Raw genomic sequence first — 19,189 nt, 5'->3', positions numbered from 1 at the left:
GCTCATATTCCATTTTCCCTTTCTTTATCAATTTCTTGGTCCCCCTTTGCTGATTTCTGAAAAGATCCCAATCCTCAGGCTGACCGCTTTTTCTGGCAACTTTATAAGCTTCCTCCTTTGACTTAATAGTTTTAATTTCTTTTGTTAGCCATGGTTGGATCACTTTTCCTTTTGGGTTTTTATGCCCTAGAGGAATATATGTTAGTTGCAAATTATGCATTATTTCCTTGAGTGTTAGCCATTGTATGTCCACCTTCATACCTTTTTAGTGTAGTCTCCCAATCTACCATGGCCAACTTGTCCCTCATACCCTTGTAGTTTCCTCTGTTTAGATTGAAGACCTTAGTTTCAGATTGGACTACATCACTCTCAAACTTAATGTAAAATTCAATCATATTATGGTTCCATGCATTAGTCCTCGCCTCTCTTTAGCTGCAGGTTTCAGAGGCCCAGAAAACCCAGCGGTAAAGCTGGAACAGAAAAAAAATCTTGAGGCACGCAGCCTCATTAAAATATTTAAATAAGCAACCCGCCTCTTGGGAGTGGGTTGGCCTCCCGCCCTCCGTCCCGCGGGTTGGAGGAGGGTTGGGGTGAGGTTTGAAATTTTTTTACATTTTTACTTCCCACCCGACCCAAACCCGCCCGCTTTTGGAGGTTAAAATTCCCCCCCACCCCATGTCCTGCCACTGATAAATGAATAGGACCTTCCAATCCCTAATGTGCGACTGTTTGTTGGAACAAAACTTCCACTGTCTCTAGCAAGCTGGATCATTTAGATTTAATATACACCCATCCCCTCGCCATAGGCTACTGTGAGGTCGTAGAATTCTCTTGTTAGCTAAATTTAACTTTATTAACATTTTCGCAAAAAATTATACCAAGATTATTGCATGGAAAAACAGTCAGAATTCCCGAAATGTGCCTCTCCAGTTTCGATGCGATGCAGCCCATAATGTCAGGCCCGTACTGGCTGCATTCACCACTGGCTCCCCCACTTATATATACCGGAGAAGTTTGCTCCACTGAATAAAATGTTGGTGTTTTGTATTTTACACATAGTCTAGGATATGAAACGGATGCAGCTTAAACAAAATAGTTAACATATGAAATCTACTTGGTCAAAAGACTGTTTAAGTACAAAAAAAAAGGCCCTTAAAAAATCAACCGTGATGTTAAAAGCTGGATTGAAATGGCCGGATTATTTAGAGAGACTCGTAATTATATTTTTCTTTATATGAAGTTAGGAGGTCTTTCTGAGAAGCTACACAGGGGTATGTCGTATAGTTGCTATGGTTACGGAGTGGTTTTAAACCATATCTGGCCTAGGGTTGCCAACCCTCCTGGACTGCCCTGGAGTGGCCAAGAAGTAAAGACTAGTCTCCAGGACACTGGTGCGAGCAGCCCGGGAGAAAAATCATTGGGGCAATTAAAGAAATTGTGCATTTTAAAGAAACTTTTTGGACAGTTTTGTTTACCAGTTATAAAAATATTGGACAGAGGAAAAAAGGGCTGCTTGATTGACAGTCGAGAATCATCCAATCAGGTAATGAAGAGTCTATTCGCTTTCCGATTGGCCGGGGGGAGGTGGGGCGCCGCGAGGATGGACATGCTGGGCGACCAATGGCAGGAGTGTGTTTGGGGGCGGGGGGGGGGGAGGGAGGTCATGTGATGACAACTCCAAGAATATGTCCAATCAGAGTTGGCAACCCTAATCTGGGCCCAAAGGTAGGTTTCTATATTACAGGCCTACTTTGCAGTACTGGGTGTGTCCGTCACAGCACTCCTCATTGAACCAGGGTTGGTCCCCTGGCTTGATGGTAATGGTAGAGTGAGGGATATGCCGGGCCATGAGGTTACAGATTGTGGTGGAATACAATTCTGCTGCTGCTGATGGCCCACAGCGCCTCATGGATGCCCAGTTTTGAGCTGCTAGATCTGTTCTGAATCTATCCCATTTAGCACGGTGGCAGTGCCACACAACACGATGGAGGGTGTCCATCGTTGCAGAAGAGCATGCCAGGAGCAGCACCAGGCATACCTAAAAATGAGATGCCAACCTGGGGAAGCTGCAACACAGGACAACATGCATGCTAAACAACAGAAGCAGCATGCTATAGACAGGGCTAAGCGATCCCATAACCAACAGATCAGATCAAAGCTCTGCAGTCCTGCCGCATTCAGTTGTGAATGGTAGTGGACCATTAAACAACTGACTGGAGGAGGTGGCTCCATGAATAACCCCATCCTCAATGATGGCGGAGCCCAGTACGTGAATGCAAAAGACAAGACTGAAGCGTTTGCAACCATCTTCATCCAGAAGTGCCGAGTGGATGATCCATATCGGCCTACTCCCGAGGTCCCCACCATCACAGAAGCCAGTCTTTAGCCAATTTGATTCACTCCACGTGATAGCAAGAAACGGCTGAGCGCACTGGATACAGCAAAGGCTATGGGCCCCGCCAACCTCCCGGCTATCGTGCTGAAGACTTGTGCTGCAGAACTAGCCGCGCCTCTAGCCAAGCTGTTCCAATACAGCTACGACACTGGCATCTATCCGACAATGTGGAAAACTGCCCAGGTATGTCCTGCCCACAAAAAGCAGGACAAATCCAATCCGGCCAATTACTGCCTCATCAGTCTACTCTCAATCATCAGCAAAGTGATGGAAGGTGTCGTCGACAGTGCTATCAAGCAGCATTTCCTCACCAATAACCTGCTCACTGATGCCCAGCTTGGGTTCTGCCAAGACCACTCTGCTCCAGACCTCATTACAGCCTTGGTCCAAACATGGACAAAATAGCTGAATTCCAGAGGTGAGGTGAGAGTGACTGCCCTTGACATCAAGGCAGCATTTGACCGAGTCTGGCATCAAGGAGCCCTAGTAAAATTGAAGTCATTGGGAATCAGGGGAAAAACTCCACTGGCTGGAGTCATACCTAGCACAAAGGAAGATGGCTGTGATGGTTGGAGGTCAATCATCACAGCTCCAGGACATTGCTGCAGGAGTTCCTTAGGGCAGTGTCCTAGGCCCAACCATCTTCAGCTGCTTCATCAATGACCATCATAAGGTCAGAAATGGGGATGTTCGCTAATGACTGCACAGTGTTCAGTGCCATTTGCAACTCCACAGATAATGAAGCAGTCTATGTCCGAAGACATTTAGGCTCGGGCTGATAAGTGGCAAGTAACATTCGCGCCACACAAGTGCCAAGCAATGACTATCTCCAACAAGAGAGGGTCTAACCACCACTCCTGGACATTTCAATGTCGAATCCCCCACCATCAACATCCTGGGGGTCACCATTAACCAGAAACTTAACTGGACCAGCCACATAAATACTGTGGCAACAAGAGCAGGTCAGAGGCTGGGTATTCTGCGGCGAGTGTCTCACCTCCTGACTCCCTGAAACCACAAGTAAGGAGTGTGATGGAATACTCTCCACTTGCGTGGATGAGTGCAGCTCCAACAACACTCAAGAAGCTCGACACCATCCGAGACAAATCAGCCCACTTGGTTGGCACCCCATCCACCACCTTAACCATTCATTGATGCCCACATCCCATGGATAAATGGGGAAAAAAGAGCTGGCATGGGAACAATGGGCTGAATGGTCTCCTTCTGTGCTGTGTGATTCTATGAATCCGAGAGAAAGGAATTCCGCCTGATAATCAGTGTGAACCCTTTGCCCACGTCTTCTAAATATCTTCCGATGGGTGATTGATCCTGTAGTTACCAGCAGACCCATCTCAGTCTCTCTCGCACAAACACTGAAAAATATCAGTGTGTCAGAGCAACAGAAAACGCTGGAAAAACTCAGCAGGCCAGGCAACATCCGTGGAGCGAAACACAGTCAACATTTCAGGTGTGTCGGAGCAGTTGTATTGGTGGCAACAGGGCAGTGAACAGTGGATGAAACTTTATGCAGGTGGTCCCCTGCAGTCCGTTTGATGGATGCAGCTTCCTCTCAACGGTCTTTGTGCTTCTGGTGCGTAGGCATGTGGCAGGGGGTCTTGCACCTTGGATCGAAAATTTTACACCTCGGATTTGCTCAGTGTTGGCAGCGGTTTCTTTCACAGCATCAGAATGAATGACCAGGGTCCCCACACCAGTCAGAGCAAGCTGTGTTCCACGTGTCCCTGGGAGCAGAATTAAAAACTTCTACTTTGTTCTGTGTGTCGTAAATGTTAATACCGTTTCTGTGCGGTGCCCAGCCAGATTGAAGCTGTTGGTTGCATGTATAGTGGAGGTGCGATCAGCTGCTGCACCCTAGTGGCAACAAGGAGAATTACAGAGGCATTTTCTGATCCATTTTGCAAGTTCCGAGGTGGATGAGGAAGGATGATTGGCCTGTCCATGCAGGAGTCAGTCCTCCCATGACGGCCTACAACTGTTTCTAAATAATCGCAGAGTTTAAGTTGATGCTGTTTAGTCAGTCCTACACTTGCCTGTCACCAGAGGAAAGACTGTCGTGAAAAACCAGGGAGCACCAAAGTCTGTAGGCTCGTGAGTAATGAAGCTCATGGGACTTTTATGTAGAAAGGTTACAAATTCTTTAGTCAGATACTTTCTTGACGTATCTTCTGTTACCTCGCAGCCTTTTAATAATTGCATTCCCTTTGTCAACTGCAGCAAATTACTCGATTAAAAATCATCAGGTAATCAATATTCAGCCTCTTTATGTAAACTCAGTTGTGTCAACTAGTTTTGCATTTAAAAAAATTGTCAATGAGTCTCAGATTGTTGACCAGTTCTGGAATTTTCCATCATTGGATGTTCGCCTGAGTGCAGAAAACCCAAGGAATGATTGGCTGTCACCAGCAGTATTTGACTCAGCTCCAGGAACAAATCAAACTACTGTAAATGGTTCCTGTGAAAACCTGCCCTTTCTTGTAAATGTCTCTTCAGCTCCAAACCTTGCAGCTCTCGTTTCTCACCACCTCTGCTGCCCGTGTCCTAACTCGCACCAAGCCCTGTTCACCCATCGCCCCTGTGCTCGCTGACCTACCTTGGCTCCCGGTCCAGCAATGCCACGATTATAAAATTTTCATTCTTGTTTTCAATCCCTCCATGGCCTCGCCCCTCCTTATCTCTGTAGCTTCCTCCAGCCCCACAACCCCCCCCGACATCTCTGCGCTCCACCATTGGCGGCCGTGCTTCAGCTGCCTCGGGCCTAGACTCTGGAACGCCATCACTAAACCTCTCCGCCTCTCTACACCTCCAACCTCTTTTCAGACGCTCCTTAAAACCTATCTTTTGATCAAACTTTTGGTCACCTGCCCTAACACCTCCTTATGTGACTCGGTGTCAAATTTTGTTTGATGACACTCCTGTGAAGCGCCTTGGGACATTTCACTACATTAAAGGCGCTATATAAATGCAAGTTGTTGTTGATGTTATCCATTATTTCAGTTCTGTGCATCTGTCTCCGCAGGCGGACCTTAACAGCAACATCCAGGATGGACCTGGGGCCTTCTATGGAGTCAGCAGCCAGTACACCAGCTCTGAGAACATGACTATCACCTGCTCCACTAAGGTCTGCTCTTTTGGAAAGCAAGTGGTAGAGAAGGTGGAGGTGAGCGGTGGTTCTAGAGCAAAATTTAACGAAGTGCAAGAGGAAGTTGTGGCTAAAAGAAAGCAGTATGTTTTTGTGCACGTTAAGTCAAGGGATGCTTGACATGAATCAGTCATTCATGAAAGAAAGACTTATGAAATAATACTGAGTGGCCTGCAGGTGGCGCTGTCCAGGGAGAGTATAAATACTCGGGCACGGGCCCAGCTTGCGCAGGACATTCTTAACAGGAACTAGTGGAGGACACAACTAGACCTCCATGTTGTAAAACAGTTGATTAAAGCTTTGTTTAACATTTAGACCAAGTGCCTAGTAGTTTTCTTACGTCAATGCTTATGTTGAGGAGTGGGACATTTCTGGTTCATCGAGTAGTCCAAAGCCAATTCTGTAACCGTCAGATACAGTGTAAGCTTCTTCACCTGTTCCCCAACAAAAATGGCTTAACCTTCCCTCTCCCTCCACAGCCCCCGCCACCACACCACCACCTCCCAACTGCACAGGAGCACCCTCTTCTGATCCAATCTGACATTTCCATCCCCCATAAGAGCCATCCTTAGAACCTCTCTGAGCGAGATTGCCAATTTGTACCCAGCTTAAGGCAGTTCTGTGGTGCGGGGTGGGGTGGGTGGGGAAGAGAGAAAGAAGGAACAAATATATCACACCCTTTAAACTCTTGAGGTCTCCGTGTTGAGTGATGATGTTGCTGGCCTGATGATCCAGTCTGTGGGAGGTTGGCATTAGTTCCTTAAGGGACTCTGTGTTACTCTATCGTGTTAACATTGAGACTGTCCCATAATCCTGCAATGGGAAATCCGCCTGAGGCTGCTTTATGTATAATATTCAGTCACTTTTAGCGCAAGGGCTTAATTGTAGGCTTATTGACAAATCCAGATGGAGCCAAACTGGATCCAGCATCCCCAGGTGTGATTTACTGTCAGGGCCTCCTGTGGAACAGACAAACACCGACAAAAACACTGCTTCCCTAACACGGTTCCCTCTTCTATCTCTTGTCCCACAGACAGAATATGCCAGACTGGAGAACGGAAGGTTTGTGTATCGGATCCATCGCTCCCCGATGTGTGAATACATGATCAACTTCATCCACAAACTCAAGCATTTACCAGAGAAGTACATGATGAATAGTGTGCTAGAGAACTTCACCATCCTGCAGGTAAACACTTGCGCAGTCACCCGACCCTTGAGTGTGGCAGAGGGAGAGTGCCGCTGGTCTGTCACCTTTTTGTCACAGAATATTACGATCAGAGGCACTTTTCACCCCTTCCCCAAATAAGAAAGATGTTCCAACTTGTGAATGAAGGTCGCCCTCATCAGTGGCGTATTCAGCCATCCTGTCAACACATACACCAGTATTACACCTCACATACACCGGTATTACACCTCACATACACCAGTATTACACCTCACATACACCGGTATTACACCTCACATACACCGGTATTACACCTCACATACACCAGTATTACACCTCACATACACCGGTATTACACCTCACATACACCAGTATTACACCTCACATACACCGGTATTACACCTCACATACACCAGTATTACACCTCACATACACCAGTATTACACCTCACATACACCAGTATTACACCTCACGTACACCGGTATTACACCTCACGTACACCGGTATTACACCTCACGTACACCGGTATTACACCTCACATACACCAGTATTACACCTCACATACACCGGTATTACACCTCACATACACCGGTATTACACCTCACACACACCGGTATTACACCTCACATACACCGGTATTACACCTCACATACACCAGTATTACACCTCACATACACCGGTATTACACCTCACATACACCAGTATTACACCTCACATACACCAGTATTACACCTCACATACACCGGTATTACACCTCACACACACCAGTATTACACCTCACACACACCGGTATTACACCTCACACACACCGGTATTACACCTCACACACACCGGTATTACACCTCACACACACCGGTATTACACCTCACACACACCGGTATTACACCTCACATACACCGGTATTACACCTCACATACACCAGTATTACACCTCACACACACCGGTATTACACCTCACATACACCAGTATTACACCTCACACACACCGGTATTACACCTCACACACACTGGTATTGCACCTCGCATACACCGGTATTACACCTCACACACACCGGTATTACACCTCACATACACCAGTATTACACCTCACACACACCAGTATTACACCTCACACACACCGGTATTACACCTCACACACACCGGTATTACACCTCACACACACCAGTATTACACCTCACATACACCAGTATTACACCTCACACACACACATATGTTACTTTTTTTATTCTCCACTTGGTAATTTTTGCCTCACTGCTTTTTTGGAAGAGAAGAATCCGGCAGCGCAGAGAACAGGGATTCCCAAATGGGTAGTCCTGCCAAATTCAAAATATCCCATCCCTTCGGAAGAGGAAGGACAATCAGCCCATCCTAACTCATCCATCCAGAATGAACCGACAGTTGCACTCCGCATGATGGCATCCTACTGTTTGTTAAATTATTCCAGGGTTGGAGTTCCACTACTGTATACAGATGTCCATTCCATGTGCTGACTATTACTGTACCCAGAGGCAATGTTCCCTCCAAGCTGTGCGGCCGTGCACTAATGGGTAATGTCCCGTGCAGGCTGCTCACCGGCTTTTCCGTTGTAAACACTGCACATGCGCAGAAATTTAAAGGGACCGTGCATTAAAGGAACAGGCCACGTAGAACAAAGCACAGCTGACAGGGAACAGTGTCCAGAGGTCCATTCCACATTTTGATTACCCTTTGTGTGAAGAACTTCTTTCTACTAGTTTCAGCTTATAGAAACATAGAAGATAGGAGCAGGAGTAGGCCATTCGGCCCCTCGAGCCTGCTCCACCATTTAATGAGATCATGGCTGATCATCCAAACTCAGTACCCTGTCCCTGCCTTCTCCCCATATCCCTTGATCCCTTTAGCCTTAAGAAATATATCTAACTCCTTCTTGAATATATTTAATGAATTGGCCTCAACTGCCTTCTGTGGTAGAGAATTCCACAGGTTCACCACTCTCTGGGTGAAGAAATTCCTCCTCATGTCCCTTGTCCTACTCTAATAGTTTTGTATGAAGTAATTTTCTTAACTACCCGTTCTATACCATTTACAGGAAACTTTGAGTTATCCGGAGGCGAACCATCCGGCAAGCTGGAGCCACTGGCAAAAATCAGGAGCCGTTTTTTATTATTTTCGTTTCTTTTCTTTGCTTTTTTTTCCCCAGTCAAGCACTGCAAGGTCTGTAGCTATAGCAACAGCTTCAGCTACAGACGCTTGCAGCTGCACCCGACTGTTTAGAAGCTGTTGCTAAGCGACAGTGTTTGTTGTCAGATACGGAGATAAGAATCTCCGTCTCTTTCAACATTAACGCTGGTGTGTCCGGCAGTTTTGAGGGAATGGCAGCAGCTCGGTCCCGTCGGTGCCGGATAGCACAAAGTTTCCTGTACTAACTTACATACTTCTATAAGGCCACCTCTGTCATCTCTTTCCACAGCTGAAAAACACAAGTTTCTCTAGCTTTTCCCTCCTACCTCGGGAATCTGCCTTGTGACTTTTCCCTGAACTGCCTCAAGGCCTTAAATCTCAAGACCTTATTGTCGTAGTAACCTGAACCAGATAAGTACAAATTCAGGTCTGCCATAGATCCCTTCTCGGGTTTCATGGTGCCAGTCATTCCCGCAAGCAGTCTGCGACCGTTACTTTTACTGGCGTTGACTCACACTGCCCTCTAACTACTTGTACCATAAAGTAACCCGGGGGTGTAACAATGGAACCCACTTCTGATCTGAACCAGATATATGTCTCATTCTCATGTGTGTTTCTTCAAACAATCCAAGGCGGACTGGTTTAATAACACTAAATAATGAACGTGCTACGCTTCCCCACATCAGTGGGTCATCTTACCTGGGTGAACAGAATGCAATCCTTTAGCCAGGGCCGGACCTCCACTCCCTGTAGTCTCCTGACATGTTCCAACCTGACTCCAGTGTCCACTTTTAGGAATCCACCGGCCTAACCTGGCAATGAGCCCTGCTGAGTTCAAATGAATAAAGTTGTCAAGGCAGCAATAAATGTGAATAATCACTGGAGTGTTAAAATTCCATTGTCGGGTTCAGACACTCCATCGTAATGCTAATCTACCCACCCCAATGCTAATCTACCCACCCCACGCCCTTAGCCCTGCTGACTTGTGAAGTTAACCTCTTGAGAACTAAGATCAGTAGTAGCATTTTTAACACCTACTACACAAAGGTCCTCCTTGTGTTGGCATAGTCTGAAATCCCAAAACATGACCATACTCGAGGTGTGGGTTGTTGTTTGCACACCTTTGCCCTTTGACATCTATTGAGAGATCAAATCTGTCTTGTTTGACAACATTGTACTTTTGTCTCCTGCCTACATTCTTACTGTGAAATTAATACTCATTGCCCAGCCTCCTAGTCTAGCTTATTTTTTCCCCTTTTTAGACCACGCTCCGACTCCTTTTTTAAAATTCGTTCATGGGGTGTGGGCGTCGCTGGCAAGGCCAGCATTTATTGCCTATCCCGAGTTGTCCTTGAGAAGGTGGTGGTGAGCTGCCTTCTTGAACCGCTGCAGTCCGTGTGGTGAAGGTACTCCCATTGTGCTGTTAGGGAGGGAGTTCCAGGATTTTGACCCAGCAACGATGAAGGAACGACAATATATTTCCAAGTCAGGATGGTGTGTAACTTGGAAGTGGTGGTGTTCCTGTTCGCTGATGTTCCTCCATGAGGTCCATGGTGATGCCAGAAAGGTGTTGCTATGGGACTTTTGTGTTGCTCAATTGCATGTCCACTCAGTTCTTCACTCTCTCTCTCTCTCTCTCGTTTTCTGCCAGGTTGTGACCAACCGGGACACCCAGGAGACCTTGCTGTGTATAGCGTTTGTATTTGAGGTGTCGACAAGTGAACACGGTGCACAGCATCACGTTTACCGACTGGTGAAGGACTAGGACCCCCCCCCCCAAAACCTCCCCTACACAGAGGGTGCTGCCGCCTGCCAATTATCTACACATCCTGGTGCCTGCTCATTTTTACCAAACGCAAAAAAAAAAAATCTATTTTTCACAGAAATACAGATATTTTTACATTAGAACAAATGTAAAAAAAAAGACAAAAAAAATGAACTGTTGTGAAGTCAAAGAACAATATTCTGCACTACTTCTGTGAGGGTCATATATGTGTGTGTGTTTTTATTTCCTCTCTCCAGAACTCGAGCTCAGTGAGAGGTAATGGTACGGTTTTTCTTCCTTTTTAAAAATAATAATATTTACACTTCAGGGATAGTAAGTATTGGATAAAGGTCACTTTCAGAAAGTGTGTGTTATTGGGGGCTTGTATGTAGGAATGTTGTCTTCTATTGTAGTTGTTTGAGGGAGGGGCGGAAAGTAAAACACTTCCATTTTGTTTGTTTGCTATCACAAAATGGCTGCCCAGCCCAAAAGAACAGGCAGCCAAAGGTGACCTCTTTGTAGCTATTGAATCCATCGTCGAGACATTTGATGGAGGTTTGGTATCGTCGCCTCTTTGACTTCTCGGAATGATTCTTTTTTGTGGGGTGAGGGGCGGTTGGCTTGGGTCAGAAAGTATGCATCTATCCTTATTGGTGGACCTGGCTCAGTAGTGTAAGGTGGGCATGACAGGTTTGAAAGATGGACTGGTGAAAGTGGAGGGTGGCATACAAGGGCAGGAGCCAACAGGCCTCACCCCCTTTAAGTTTCTGTTACACAAGTTAAATTAGATCAGGGCAAATGACTTATTTGTTTACCCAGATATGTTTGCGCCAGTATTTGTAGGGTTAGAACATAAGGTATCGGGACAGTTTTTTCCCATCCAATTTCCTCCTCTTCCGAGGGCACTGACTCTGGCTGGGATGCTGTTCCACGGGCACCGGCTGCCCTGTGGCACCTCAATTGTGTGGTCATTCTCCACCTGTGAGCCTATACTGTGAATGTTGGCACGGTACTTTATTGGTAAGCAGGATAGTTGACTATGGGCATATTTCCTCTGGGGTCTCCCAACCAATTTGCAAGAAACTATAAGGGATCGTTGTTGATCATTGAATCCCATTAGGGTTTTGTCTTGAAACCAACCTTTGCCCAAAAGCATCTTAAATCTAAAGATCCTGGCAAAGTCTGAAATCTTTTTCTGGGGAAATAATACCACTACAGTCTGTCTCTAGCAGGTTCCATACTGGAACGGGGGAACCAGCTGACTGATTATAATCAGCTCGCTCCAAAGTGATCGGACTCTTTGTGGTTGCAGGAATCCATGTTTTGGGTACATCGTAGTAAAATAATGAGCCTGAGGAGAGATGGTCAATATATCTGATGGGAGGGGGCAGGTCAATGTTCTGAGCAACTGTGACTGGTCCTGTCCTTTCCCTGGTCCATGAGGTAATACCGAGGGCACGAGAACCTGACTGTGTGTGTTCTGATGTGCAAAGGGGTCAGTGTTTTCTCCTCTGGACGTTTACTGTGACGATTCAAGCAGTGACAGGTAGAAAGAGCTTGCATTAATGTAGCGCCTTTCACGACCGCCGGACGCCCCCAAAGCGCTTTACAGCCAATGAAGTACTTTTGGAGTGTAGTCACTGCTGTAATGTGGGAAACGCGGCAGCCAATTTGCACACAGCAAGCTCCCACAAACAGCAATGTGATAATGAGCAGATAATCTGTGAGAGTAGGCAGGAGCGAGGTAATGCTGATTGTGGCTGGCTGGGTACTGTAGGGAAGCTCTGTATGGGCAGTGAGTATGGTTTACTGGTGTTTGAGCTGAGCACTGTGTCAGCATTTGGTTGGATAAGCCTGGCCTGATGCCCTTTGACTTCTATCTTTTGTCTTGTTTTAGAAGCACTAAATGATCGCGGTACACCCTTGGGGTTCCGGTTGGCTGTAGGGATTGGGGGGGGGGGGTGGGGGGAAGTGCGGCGAGGGTTTGTTCTGTCCACTACGTTAATGTTTTATTGTTGTAGGGGAACAGGTTAGAACATTCTTGCATTTAAAGTGAAGGCAAGGAAGCTTGTAACATACCAGCCTTCACTGCTGGAGACTGCAATGGAGGGGGCAGGGGTGGTAAGTGAACAGAAACTGAGCAATTAATTTCAGGAACCATCTAAAGTTGTCTCCCCTCCCCAGCTCCAAACTGCCTCTGGTTCCACAGCAGAGCGGGAAAGAGAGAGAGAGAGAGAGAGAGATGAGTGTATGGAGCAGTTACAGCACCAATTTGACGGGTTGGTTTTAATGAGTGGGACAGCATGGTGTGGATTGTTGATTTGTTGACCAGGCCTTGTTTGAATGCCACAGACAACGCTGTGTGTTTGGCAGCCCGTTTTGGTGGGGAGATGGGGATTTTCTCTCCACGCATTTTCAGATCCTCTATCTGAGAAAGCACGTGGGGGACCGACAGCTAGATTATCTCCTAGCATCCAGATTCCTGGAACAAGCGATCGGGATTTTTGCAGTGACACCATCTTAGTTTTTAATTACTTCCCTCCCCCTTTTGCAGTGAGATAGCAGCAGCTGTGCTGTGTCCGAAGTCTGAACTGTGCTGAATAGGAGGAGGCGCTGGGTAAATATATACAGGCCCTGATAGCCCAACTGTAAATGGGAGATCGTCCACTGCACCATTTACACTACTGCTCCTACAGAGCTGATTCTGGAGTCTCCAGAGAAAGCCGTCGGTTCTGGCAGGCTTCCAGAGGCTATAAGGCTCTTTCAATTGGCCCTTGTTCATGCATCAGCTCTGAAGGTGAGTGCTGGCAGCTATTCAACGGCTGGACCCGATCGCCTGCTGTCCACACACGCACCCATCCAGCAAATGTGACTGGATAGGCATCAAGCCTGGGGAACACTAGCTCGTTTCTTTTATCACCCCCCCTTCCCTAAGCCGGGGGCCCAATTTAGCACTCCTGATTGCTGCCCATGCTGAGATCAGCTAGCCCGCCACAGACCAGGGAGCAAACTTGGGGCCTTCCTGTTCTGCCGGGTTCATGGGCAGACTTTACCTCTGGGGCGTCAGGGTGCCCGCTCAAAAGGTTTTGAACAAACCTTCGGAGATTTGTTGATGGCATCAGGCATAGAGTTGGCTGTTGTCTGTCCCATTGTGATGTGTGTGGGGGGGGGGGGGGGTGACATATTCCTGCGCGCTCCTGGAGTTACTTTATTTAGTGCAGAGATGCATGCTCTGACTCCTAGCGCACCTGCCTGAACCCTGATTAACTGGCACCATCAGCATTGCAGTTTCCACTAATTAGCTTTTGTCACCTGGCCCGTATTCGCCCTCTTTTTTTCCCCCCCTTCCCTCTTCTTGTCATTACTAACACAATCTAATGGCCATGACTGTTACAGAATGAAAGAATTTGGCTCCAGTCAAAGGAGCTGTGCAATCAGAAATATTGTTGAAGACAAAAGGTCCTGGATTGTGTCCAAATATGCTCCCATTTGGTGATGACTACTACTTGCGCAGTGGTTTCAGAAATGGGAGCTCGGCCCATCTTTGAAACCACCCTGAAGAAATCTTTTTATGGTGTGATTTTACCATCCTTTGGTGTGGCTGCCATTTTATTTTCAATTGCCATCCCTCCCCTCCCCTCCCCACCATTAGTACAGCAAATCATGATGGCCCGTCCCTTTTAAATATAAGGTATTTGGCAATGACCCATGGTGAGGCCTTTCAGGAGTCACTTCCTACCGATATCTTTTTGGGAGGTGGTGGGAAGAGCTTAAAGGAGAAAGGATGGAATAGAAGACATATAGCGTTCACTCCCCTCTCCCCCAGTCGGCAATATCAATAATAAATGTTGCCTCCTTGAGGGGTATTTGCAGTCCCTGCCATTTTGATTGTGTCACTCTGCTGGTGTCAGCTGTAGGCAGTGTCAGTCAACACCTTCACTGAAGATCCATGGAGCTCCCGGGTGGCTCAGTTGGTCGGTACGGGTACTTGAAGTGACAGGCCGGTGGTCCCAAGCTTCCATCACTGGTCAATAGGGGATAATGAACTTAGCCTTGGTTACCCTGGTTAGGGAGGCAGGGAGCCTCCTGTTACCGATCCGTACTCCCCACTGGAACATGTCGGAGCATGAAAGTTGGGCGAGAGCAGGACCAGGATAGGCTGCGATAACCTGCCAACATTCAATGGCTAGGGTCATCTGTGGAGAAAATGGGCCCTGGGGTGAGCTAGTGTGGAGCTGCTCGCTGTATCCCAGCAAGGAATCCGAACCTTCAGAAACAGTGAGAAAACTGGGTGGTGAGGGGCGGGGGGGGGGGGGGGGAAGCGAAGGGGAAATAAGAAAATACTTCCTATTAACACTTTATCCACCTGGGTGCTAATCAGGAGGAGTCCATGTCGTGATGATTTAGTTTCGCCTGAGTACAGCTGGTGTTACCACTCCTGCCCCACCACCCCAGGCTTCTGCCCACACTTGCCTCCTCCTGCAGTATTTTATGAACAAGAAACAAAGCCCCCGGGACACACTGATCCCCAGCAACATCTGTGAACGACTACCTCTGGAAGCGTGAGCAGCTCAAAAGCGCGAACAAAATATCCCAGTCAGTGGGAGGGAGGAGAGCAGTTGAGATTGTGTGTGCCATCAGAGAATTCGCTTGCTTTGTAATTTAATTTCTTTTTACACCAGACGTAACATTTTTCTTATTTTAAAGGATGTAACAAATAGTGGGAGTGGAGGAATTTTAGAAAAGTAGTGGGTTCTTTTCTATATATATTCTATATATATATTCTATATAAGAGGCACTCAGAGAGGTACTCAGGCATTGTTGCATTTGGGTGTCGAAACCTAATTTGTTAGTGATGTCACCTAGCACTTAATGCTGTTGTAAATATCATGTACACAATATTTCTATTGTGGTTGTCCTGCCACATTCACATTTACTCCAGTTATTAAAGCCTTTTTGTTAGCCTGGACAGACAGTATGCTGTTCCTTCCTGTAATATAATCCAGTTTTTGCATTTTTCTAAAGAAATAGATACCTATCTATATACCAAAATACTTCAGACCCATGTTCAGGGAAGATGGGTTCAAGCCCACCCCGCACAGCATAGGCTAAAGCCTTTCCCTGGTTGGCCGCTGTTGAGAGTCGAGAGTTGGTTTCACTTTTTAGGGCCGTCTCTGGTTTCTGATGAGCACCAAACGTCTGCTGTCCGTCTGGGAGTCTCGCTCAACCAGACAAGTGCAGGCAATGGGAAACGCCAGCATAGCATGCTCAAGAGAGTGGAGGGGGGGGTCATAGAGCAACTCTTTGGAGACCGCTTTCCATCCCTGGGTTTTAGGACTTAAAAGGCCCAGGGCGCTCAGGTGGAAGGTCGATCTTGCATCCGGAGTCTGACTGGGTTCGTGACTCGATTGTAATATGGCAAAACCCAACAGGACCTAAGAGACGGGCTTGACTTTATCAGCCTCCCGTAGGGTACCTATCCCAATGGGAGCTTAGCATTTCTGTTTAATATCTGCATTGCAGGAGGCTTTCTTTCTTTTCAGGCCATGAAATCAAGAAATGGCAAGGTCTCTCCTCCTCCCCCTCCCCCTCCCTGGGTGAGAAGATACTGGGAAAATATCCACATGTTGCTCAACCCACCCACCCTGGAAAAAACCTATAAAATAATATTTAATTCTTCTGGCCACTACATAGTGACATCTAGGTGTTGACAGTTTCACTGGGAATGCTGCCTACAGGAAATCTTTAAGGAGGCCTTCATGATGTCGCTGCAGATAGTGGCCTGAGATGTTCCTACCCTGGGATCGTTTGCTGGTTACAGGTGATTAGAAGTCATTCACCTCTTGATTTACCACCAGTGTTTGTGTTTTTCTTTAACATTTATAGTGTTTTAAACTAGGAAGCCAGGATATGTCAATAGGATTTTTTTTTGGGAGATATATATTTTGAAGAATCTTTGTAATACTACCTGTGAAGGCTGACAAAAAGGTCACTCTGTTTTGAAAAAAATGTCCTTCTTGATTATTGTATTGTATAGGAACATTACCCCCTTCTTGGCCAATAGCGATGGACTGTTTTTTTAATTATTATTTCCTCTCACGACACTGGGGTACAGGGGCAAACTGTGACTACCTTTAACTCCTGGCGTAGCGTGCCGCACCTTCGAAGGGGCCTTGAGTTCCCAAAGGCATGAACCATACCAAGCCTGGACAAGCAGAACAGGGTCACTGTTGGGGTGGGGAAAGGGGGCTTGTCATTGTCAGCTTTCTCAGTGGGTTACACTTGTTTGCATATTGCTTTAATCAAATAACCATTTGCTTTGAAATTTATGGAACCAATTTTGTCCATTTTGCGAATTAGCCAACTGTCCTGACTGCATAATAACAGCACTGTCACACAGCACACAATGTTGCAACAGCTGTTCTTCTGTGCTCTAGTTGAATTTGCATATACTGAAAAAAGTTTACCTACTCCTCCCCGGGGGAAAATATCTTTTTTTTGTATATTTTGCAATCAAGAGAAAGCTTGCCTGTTAGATGAACCTTCTCTCACCTCTAGCCTCCCCTACAACCTTTCTTACTTAACTCCACTGTTCCTCTCTTCTCCCCTCTCTTCCCAGCTCCAAGTATACTGGAGGAAGCTCTCCTCCTCCTCCTCCTCCTCCTCCCTGCATCCACACTGGGTTGAAATCCAGGCTCATCGCACTGAATCCTAACTTGGTGCCCAAGCTTCTTAATCCTATTTGCGGCTAGACTTCTTATTGGCTGGTCTGTGCTGCTTGAAATTTGTGGGCGGAGGTTTGGGAAGTGCTGTTTTTAAGTTCTTTGTGGATAGATGTAAATCAGAGTACCAAACTGTGTTTGTATCAGCAACTAGAGAGGTACACAAACCAATGGGGTCATGGATTTAACCTGTATATCTGGCCCCTGGTACGCACTCTTCTGGCCCATGAAGACAGAAACTTGGACCACCCCTAGCACCACCCTTTCTTTCCTAGGGCCTCAAACAATGGGACTCTTCCCCTCCCTCCGCATTCCCTCCCTCCGCATTCCCTTCCTCCCACAACCTACAACCTTTATGACCTAAGCTTGGCTTCATCTGATCATTACTCACACAATGTGGCTTCTACTCATTTCAACCTTGGTGCCCTGCACGACGGACCTTGTCCCCTCACCTTAGCTTTCTTCATTTGTGGGTTTTTTTTTAACAAGGCGCCTTTGTAACTGAAAGTTTACTGGTATTTGCCAGCAGAGGGCAGCCCTGCCCTCTTTGTTGATGGACCCCAGAGCCCCCGATCACGGCAGGACAGCTGACGGGAGTTGAGCGTAAGCAACAAAGTGAGACCCACTGTTGTACGACATGGCCCGAAGGAGTTAAAATAAAGGCTTTAAGAAACGTTTGTGTTGTCGTTATGCCAACCGTGAAGGACTTTAACATGCAGGTACTTACAGATACGAGGGTCAATGCTCTTTAATGGCAATCCCTAAGCTGTGTATTCTTGATGAAGTACAGTACTTTTTGATTTTATTCCTCTAAACCATATCTTGTCACATGGTGAAAAGGTAATTTGAAACAGTAAAGATGTGTTAATGTGTGATGATACTGTTTCTATGTATAATATTTTTCTGAACTGTGAGGGGGTTTTATTATATATCCATTGCATATGTCCATCAACTTAATCTTGGTGCCTTCAGAGCCCAGATCCTTAAACAAAATAACAAAACAAAGCAATAAATATTTGTTGGTGGGTGTGTCTGTATCTTTGTGTCAGCTGTGTGGCTTTTTTTTTAAAAAGAAATAGTGTGGAGTGTGAACAGTGGTATGGTAGTGTACTGGTTATGTTACTGGACGAGTAATTCTGCGAACACGATTTCAAATCCAACCATGGCAGTCTGAGAATTTGAATTCAATTTAAAAAAAACCAAACCTGGAAGCAGTAAAAGTGACCAGGAAGCTGTCGGGCCCAACTGCTTCACTAATGTCTTTTAGTGAAGGAAACCGGCCATCTTTCACCCGGTCTGGCCTATACGTGACTCCAGTCACACACCCATGTGATTGACTCTTAACTGCCCTCTGAAGTGTATTAGCAAGCCCCTCAGTTGAATCAAACCGCTGCAATGGTTCAAGAAGGCCCACCACCAGCTTCTCAGGGCAACTAGCAATGGACAATAAATACTGGTGACACCCACATCTCGAGAATTAATAAATAGCAGTCAGTGCACAGAGCGTGCAGGGGTGGGAGGTTCCAGTCCTTTTTTCAGTCTGCAGTCTGAGTTGTGTCACGATTAATGCCTTCCAAGCGGCAGCTTGTGGTTGAGCATAATCATTGGCGAGAGTCCAGATACTATCAGGCGGCTGGTTGTGGGGTCCATCGAGCAGCTCCGATGGACGGGCCACATCGTCCGCATGCCCGATACGAGACTCCCAAAACAAGCGCTCTACCCGGAGCTCCGGCATGGCAAGAGAGCCCCAGGTGGGCAGAGGAAACGCTTCAAGGACACCCTCGAAGCCTCTTTGAAAAAGTGCTACATCCCCACTGACACCT

General features: G+C 46.7%; 1 protein-coding gene across 6 annotated transcripts in view; it reads left to right on the top strand.

Annotated features, from left to right (window-relative positions):
• The window catches only part of LOC147105333 (transcriptional enhancer factor TEF-5-like), a 644,902-nt gene extending 626,499 nt beyond the window's left edge, over window positions 1-18,403 (top strand). For all 6 annotated transcript variants that reach the window (XM_086011604.1, XM_086011603.1, XM_086011602.1 and 3 more), the window contains 3 exons: window positions 5,433-5,573; window positions 6,589-6,741; window positions 10,531-18,403. In XM_086011604.1, coding sequence (XP_085867730.1) covers window positions 5,433-5,573; window positions 6,589-6,741; window positions 10,531-10,644 — 408 coding nt within the window. In that variant the 3' untranslated portion in view covers window positions 10,645-18,403. The remainder of the gene's footprint in view (window positions 1-5,432; window positions 5,574-6,588; window positions 6,742-10,530) is intronic.
• The last annotated feature ends 786 nt before the right edge of the window (window positions 18,404-19,189 follow it).

Source organism: Somniosus microcephalus, chromosome 18, assembly GCF_052327205.1.
Source record: "Somniosus microcephalus isolate GS21.2 chromosome 18, FLI_Smic_1.0, whole genome shotgun sequence".
NCBI classification, from domain to species: Eukaryota; Metazoa; Chordata; class Chondrichthyes; order Squaliformes; family Somniosidae; genus Somniosus; species Somniosus microcephalus.
This window is presented reverse-complemented; position numbering and strand designations above follow the sequence as displayed.